The sequence below is a fragment of the Mytilus californianus genome, unplaced genomic scaffold (genome assembly GCF_021869535.1).
Source record: "Mytilus californianus isolate M0D057914Y unplaced genomic scaffold, xbMytCali1.0.p SCAF_4, whole genome shotgun sequence".
Taxonomy (NCBI): Eukaryota; Metazoa; Mollusca; class Bivalvia; order Mytilida; family Mytilidae; genus Mytilus; species Mytilus californianus.
Window position 1 is genome coordinate 36,152,328 of NW_026262690.1, and position 7,997 is coordinate 36,160,324.

The 7,997-nt window shown below is 31.7% G+C and overlaps 1 protein-coding gene across 1 annotated transcript; it reads right to left on the bottom strand.

Moving 5' to 3' along the window:
- Positions 1–102: 102 nt before the first annotated feature.
- On the bottom strand, positions 103–5,237 carry LOC127737966 (uncharacterized). Its single transcript, XM_052248931.1, has 4 exons — positions 5,083–5,237; positions 4,690–4,816; positions 4,054–4,127; positions 103–433 (listed from the first exon to the last, which is right to left on the bottom strand). Exons 1-4 carry the CDS (start codon positions 5,135–5,137, stop codon positions 405–407), a joined length of 285 nt encoding a protein of 94 aa, XP_052104891.1. The 5' UTR covers positions 5,138–5,237; the 3' UTR covers positions 103–404.
- Positions 5,238–7,997: the final 2,760 nt, after the last annotated feature.

Genomic DNA, 7,997 nt, shown 5'->3' on the forward strand with positions numbered 1-7,997 from the left:
GCATAGCAACATAAATAGATAAATAGATAATATGAAAATATGACTTTTTACAATATTTTGATCAAAGATTGAAGATAATTTTAGGTTTTTTTTTGGGGGGTGGGGGGTCTTTCAGGTTCATCTCAAGGAATTGACAAATATTTATCCAGTTTCTGCAATGCCTTAAAACTTTTCCTTGTGCACAGGTTTGTCTGTACTCAAGAGGAAATAAAAAAAATGGCCATATTTGTCAATAGGGTTTATCTCACCTTGACTTCATGTTCATTCATCATTAAAATGTTAATTTAATGTAAAGTTTATATAAACTTATTTTTTTTACTTTCAACATAAATTCAATTATGAACACTAAAACAGGCGAGACATTTCAGTGTGTCCACTCTTGTTTAAAAATTTTCTCCAACCTTTCATAGTTTTCTACTGTCCCAATGCTTTTCTGAAAATAAAATGTAGTAGTCATATAGGCATATCATATAGACATTTATAGACGTTTATTACGACTGTAAACATACATACATTTTTAATAGATGAAAATGTTATTGTTGTAAAGTTTTTCCTACAAAATATAAACATGAAATGAGCTTTTTCTTATTCATGTTCCTCTAGCTATCTTATACCCATTTTCTAACGGAGTAAAAAGGATTTGAGAGATATTTCTGCTATGATTGAAGACAATATTGTCGCGACATGAATGTCCACATAATTTATTGAAACTTCTCAGAATCCTAACAATATGATATCATTTTTTACCTCAATATTTGATTGCAATTATTTATGGGGATTTCCTAACCAAATCATAGATTTTGCCATTGCTTGTGTAGGCTGGAATATCATTTTATGAGCTTTGGTCGCAGTACCTCTAGTTTCATTTTTGTTCGCTATTGATCCACCATGTCCATGGTATTGACACTGATTTGAAGCCATCTGGCGATTTATAGACATTTGCGATCTTTATGTCTTTGGTGAATATTGATCTCATTCGCATCGGTAGTACATCAATTTATTGTTACTGCATGATAAATGTATTTAAAAGCTGTGATACGTACCATTCAAAAAGTCACGTAGAATGACCCTTTTTTTTAGTGACGCAAACGATTTGCAGCTTGAACGACGAATGTGAACTGATGGACGTGTCTGTTAACGTGTACATACATTATATCCAGCATTACTAAACAAACATCCAAGTCACCATGGATCCTTTGCTTGACGAGAGGAGTTTTTTTCCATATTTATATACATTACTTCTCCATTGCGTTCATTTTTATATAGGAACAGGATACAATAAATGAATTTGTCTAAGAGGATACCAAGGGGAAATAGAAAAAAAAATTCATGGAAAAAAATAACTAAAACAAAATTGCTGCACTGTAGGTCTGATTATCCTTCTGAAGCACCCGATTCTAACCCCGAATTTTAGTGGGATATGTGTCGCTCAATCATGAGCAGTTATTGCAAGAGAAAATTATCAGTCGCATTTTGGTGATGTCAAAAACTACGAAAAGAGAATGGGTTGTTGCATTATCCTGAAAATACCCTTTGCCATGTGCAACACAATTAATCCTTAATGGTCTACAAAATAATGGTTTCAATATTAAAAAAGAGGTGACTTTAACTTTACCAGTACGAAAACTTGGTTCGACAGCCTACTTGTAAACAGTAATCATGTAGATAAAGACAAGAAACGAAAGCCCTAGAAGATATTATCAATTGATAATATATATTCGAGGTGCTGCATGCATGTTTCTAATAAAAATCGTAATTATTGCTTTAACGAACAAACTGGAATCATCTCTTTTGTTCATAAAGTTGAGTTCTCAAACAAAAGTTCATCTCATTGTGCGAGCTTAAGTCAATGTATGAAACAACGTTTTTTGATTGAGTTAAGCCTTCCAATTGATATTTTATAGTGTGTTTTTCTATGTTGTGATGTAATACTATTGTTTCAGAAAAGGGAGAAGGTTTGGTAACATTAAAACGTTTAATCCCGCTGCAAATGTTTGCACCTGTCCTAAGTCAGGAATCTGACTACAGTAGTTGTCGTCTGTTTATGTAGTTCATACGTGTTTCTCGTTTCTCGTTTTTATATAGATTAGACCGTTGGTTTTTCCGTTTGAATGGTTTTACACTAGTAATTTTTTGGGGCTCTTTATAGCTTGCTGTTCGGTGTGAGCCAATGCTCCGTGTTGAAGGCCGTACCTTGACCTATAATGGTTTACTTTTATAAATTGTAACTTGGATTGAGAGTTGTCTCATTGGCACTCATACCACATCTTCCTATATCTATTAACTGTATATGTGGTGTCTTTATTTCATGTCAAATTGGATAGGCATCGCGTAATCAACATAGTCATTAAACTTTGAAATATTCAGTGAGAGAACAACATCTATACTAGTTAAGTGTCACGTGAAGTTAAATAATGGAAACGCTGGTTTTTTTGCATTCTTTTTAGAAGCTCCCGTAAAAAGTATGCCTCGTAAGAATAAAGGAACATGTCAGTGAGTAAAGGAGATAAGTTGTCTGCAATAGGAACACCAACTGTCTGTTGAAAACCCACTTGGCAAACGAAACAAAAAATGTTTTCTAATAAAATAAATCGAGTATCTTCATGTCAGTTTGGCAGAACTTCTGGTTTAAATAATGCAGGTTTTTACGAAGTACTACTAGTAGTTGTCTGTTTCTAAAGCAAGAAATTAGTATCTACGTTGGCCTTTTTATGAAACAAAGTTGGACAAATGCTTTCAATGTGTCTTTAGGCTTATAATGAGGAATAATTGTGTTGAGTGAAGAGAAAACTAAGCGTTTAATCACCCTATACTATATGACATCATATACGGAATGCACAATTCCCATTTGATCTTTCTTTCTCTGTTTTTCTTGGCCAAAATATTCACCGAGGAAGTTGCATCACCACCTCAATGTATACTACGCCACTGCAAATCTCTTTATTGTTACATTGTTCGACTACTGTGTTTGTAATTAAGATACGATGTGTAACAGGCAAACTTCTTATGGTTACATTGTATATATAAAAAAGAAGATGTGGTATGATTGCCAATGAGACAACTCTCCACAAGAGACCAAATGACACAGAAATTAACAACTATAGGTCACCGTACGGCTTTCAACAATGAGCAAAGCCCATACCGCACAGTCAGCTATAAAAGGCCCCGAAATGACAATGTAAAACAATTCAAACGAGAAAACTAACGGCCTAATTCATGTACAAAAAATGAACGAAAAACAAATATGTAACACATAAACAAACGACAACCACTGAATTACAGGCTCCTGACTTGGGACAGACACATACATACAGAATGCGGCGGGGTTAAACATGTTAGCGGGATCCCAACCCTCCCCCTAACCTGCGACAGTGATGTAACAGTACAACATAAGAACGAACTATAAAAATCAGTTGAAAGAGGCTTAACTCATCAGATGAATAAAAATACAAATACTACAAATACAAGTGAACGTGGCCGGGTACTTGTACATCCAAACAACAAAAAGACACTAAGTACAGATCTGAGAGTACTCGCAGTTACTGACAGCTAGTTCAAAGCCACTAACAACTAATTAAAAAAAAACATGCATCTAAGACTAAATTATCAATCCGTACACATCCAACATCCAATGGATTTAGTGTAAAGACGTCATAAACAGTCAGAGAAAAACATGACCTTGTGCAATGCCAAGATACAGGTATCGACAGATTGTAGATCCATGAATGTGTATATGTATATAACAATAATATTTAGTTTGCTTTTAATTTACTGATAACAAAATCAATATTAGTACCAATAAAAACAATATTTAATGATCTAATTACATGCAGTGTTGAATTGGTAACCTTTTAGAATAAGTTTATTTAAAGGATCTGACTGCTATATTAGTAATTAAGATACGATGTGTACCAGGCAAACTTCTTATGGTTACATTGTATGACTACTATGTTTGTAATTAAGATACGTTAATTGTTACTTGCTCTAAAGTATGATGTATACCGTACATGTTACATAGGTACAGTTCCTCTATACGTATTGATAACAACTTACTTGATGTATATAGAACTATGCTGATAAAACATAAAACACACAGCACAGCACACAATCCTGGAATAAGCGAAGCTCTGAAAGAAGTATTATATTCAAAGACGACAAATATGAAATTATCGTTTTTTAAGAAACTTACTTATTTCTGTGGTATAGTTCGAAATATGCAGTATTTCTACAGCAATTTTATATACATGTAGGTTGATTATGTGTATATTATAATTAAATAACTAATAGTTCAGACTTATACGCAAACCAAACATGAGAATTAACTTATCACTCGGATTCAAACAAAAAGTTCTCTGTAACTGACAACCTCAAGATGCAGAATTTCAATTTTCTGAAACACGTGTACAAAGAAATTTACATTCTTAGAAAAAAGTACTAAAATTGTATTACTTCAATAGCATTCCATACAACCTAAAGTCAATAATTATCATAACCACCATGAAGTCAATATGTTGCCTTCTAGATATTTGTCGTTGTGTTGCATTCTCATTGATGTATACTCCACATATCTTTTATTCATAAATAATATAATACAATGGTATAATACATGTGTTATGACAAAAACTATGACAACATATTTTTGTATTTTGCCTTTAAAATGAATCTAAATCTATCTAGTAATACATTTACCTTATATAATAACAATGGTTATTGTAAGAACATATAAACCCATCAGGACAGCAGTAACCATTGGTACAACAATGCCATCCATTACTACAATATCCAACAGCCGAACCATTTAAGCACACCTCAATTCCTGAACAGAAAAATAAAATAAAAATTAAATAATGCAAAGTAAATAATAAGCTGGTACAAAGAAAGGGGGGTAAATGTTAACAACAGTGGTCTACGGTCTAAGTAAATTATTGTTATGGTCACAAAATTTCCTCACGTAAACGTGTAGGAATATCTATCCCAGTGTTAATCTTAATTACTGTAAAAAGTGCTTTAACCATGAAAAATGATCAGTACATAAAAAAACTGACTTATATAAAGACATTTTCATAGTGATAAATTCCTTACCTGATGAAATGCTGAGTTGTATAAAAAACAAAACGGGTGCAATAGCCATCTTCATTTTCTACTCCATAAAAGTGTCATATTCGATTATATTTGTATGTGCATTACAACCTAAAGACAAAGCAATCATATTTAAATCAGTATATTTATACTGTAGAATAAATATATGACCGTAATTCATACGTTAACTGTTAAGATGCACAATGTACAATGATTTTGTCATTTAGATTACTGTTATGTAATTTCAATACACAAAGTTTTAAATAAACGATTTATGTTGTTAATTGAGAAGATACTAGAAATGTACTGACTATACACGAAATATTGTAATATAGGACTTAAGCGGTATTATGAGGACTTGTATATGTTACAGGCATTTTCTAAATTTATGCATTTTTTTAAATGACTGAATTTTCAGGCAATTTATAAAATGACTAACCTTGACAGGCATTATATAAAATGACTAAAAATACCTAGTAATTTTGTAAAATGACTGAAATTTTGAAACAGAATTTCACAAATTGCCTGTTCAGTTTCAGGTAATTTGTTATAAAAAGGATACTTATCATTGGGATGCATTTGACCAAAACACAATATATTGCAAAGAAAATAACTAAGTAATTGGTAAAATTGAGTTTATCTTCCAAAACGAGCTGGAAAAGTTTGTATTGTTTTTAGTGAAACTACGTAAACTATATACTGACTATGTATTGTAATTTTATCATCTTCTTCAAGTACAAATTGTTCTTACAATAGAAAAAAGTTTAGAAACGAATTTTTAGAAAATCTAGATTCATAACAGAAGTTTGATTTATCAAGCATAGCAGCAAAATAAGTATTTTTTTATTGACAGATTGTTGTCTGTTTGCATTCAGTAGCAAATATTTCACGCATATTTAACAAATTATTTATAAATCAGAGAGCTAAGTTCTGCAATAGATTAACTCGGAGAAAGGAGAGAAATTTGACTGTTGCTTGAAATGAAGGTATGTTGGATAGGGACAGAAACGTTGCCTCGAATTTATACATGATGCACAGCCAAACAGAAGTCCCTCTCTATAGCATGGGTTTCGCCATACAAATTTTTGTGTCTAGTAGTGATGCAAAGGTATATGAATATCTTCATCGTCATTGGCCAAAAGAATCCTTGGGTCTTTACAGACGGATGATTTAATGCATCATTAGTTATAACCAATGTAAAATCTTGAAAATCGACCAAGATGAGACAAATAAAGGTGCCCAAACATGGTTAGTGTCCCCTGCTATGGATGCATCACCAGACATGCGTATAGGTGCTTCAGCCTATTAAATGCTCTCATAGCATAAAAGATGTCAGTCAATCTAATCATGGTAATATGACTTTGAAGTTGTTGGGAACACATGAAAAAAAAGATATTCATGTGTCTGATTTTTGCGAAACCCAATGTTGGTCAATCGTTAAGTGTTTTATCAGAAAAAGTATTGACAAAGCTGCACGTGTGATGGGCCGGGTTTAACCAGAGGTGATTGTAATGCTAAGACGAGATTTTACTCCAAACAATGTATTTGCAAAAAAAAACCAGGACACATATGTAACATATCCTGCCATCCAAACATTATATGAAATAACAAATAACTGTCGAGTTCGGTGCTTTTGGGAATTTTAAATGATTCAGTACAATCTATTTTTAATTATTAAAACTGTTAAAATGCAAGATTTAAAATTCATTTATTATCATAGTTAAAACTGCTCTGTTGTTCTTTACTTTTAATTGCTCAGTTTTTGTTAATAATTCATTCTATAAAATAATTTCAGGCATTTTGTAAAATGCCTTTTAATTTTTCCAGGCATTTTTTAAAACAAATTAGTCAATATACAAAATGCCTGAATTTAGAAAATGCATGTAACATATATAAACATGAAAAATTCATTAATGAAATATTATATATAATATGTTTTCAAAATATGCATGTATTGTTTGTCCTTGTAAAGTCGACAGAATTATAATAATATCTTTTTTAAATTCATTTATGAAATAAGTTAAAACAGCTACATGTATTATAAGCTTTTCAAGTCGACACTTAAGCCCAGCAGATAGAGCACGAAAAGAACATATTATGTTTAAAACAACAACATTTTTAACATTTTTTTTCACATAAGAGATATCATATCGAATTGAAGACTTCTTATAAAATGGGGAATTGATAAATACAGAAGTGATAAATATATTAAAAGTTTTAGTGTTAATCATTGCAAACTTATGGTTTATATTTTCTAAAAGAGTTATAATTGCGCTTACTTTCGAAAGTATAAGGAATATCGTCCTGCGGTGAACTGTTGATACGGCAACGGTAATTGTTTTCGAGTACATGAACCTTTGTAACTCAAAAGGGCTTTTAACAATGTTGAAAAATACTTTTTTTAGCATAATTCTAAATATCATCGACCAGTCTCTTCCTAGGAGTTCGAATGTGTTTCATGTATGGTAAAAATGAGTGTATTTTTCAAATGATCCATCCAAAGTTGTCTTTCTTATTGCGTTCTTATCGATTTTCTCATGATATCGAAATTTTGGATTTGGCCTCACAAGGTTGACAGAGTAAATAATGATGTACACAAGTCAATAAAACTCTGATACGACGATAGAAGATTGTGAGGAAAACATTCTAATTGATCATTTCGTGTATGTTTTTGTTGATGTGTTTTTTTTTTTTTTTTTTTTTTTTTTTTTTCAGTTGATAAGAATTTTTGTTGTTGTGATTATTAGTTTGTCGTGTTCTTTATCAGCTAGTGCTACTTCTACTGAAGAAAAAAAATCGTATATATATATACATTTCAAAAACGACTGAACTGAAAGCTGTTTTTGTGAAAATCAAAAGGTTCCAACTATGGTGATGGACCTCGTTATCAAAGTATTGTCATAAAGCATTGCTAGTAG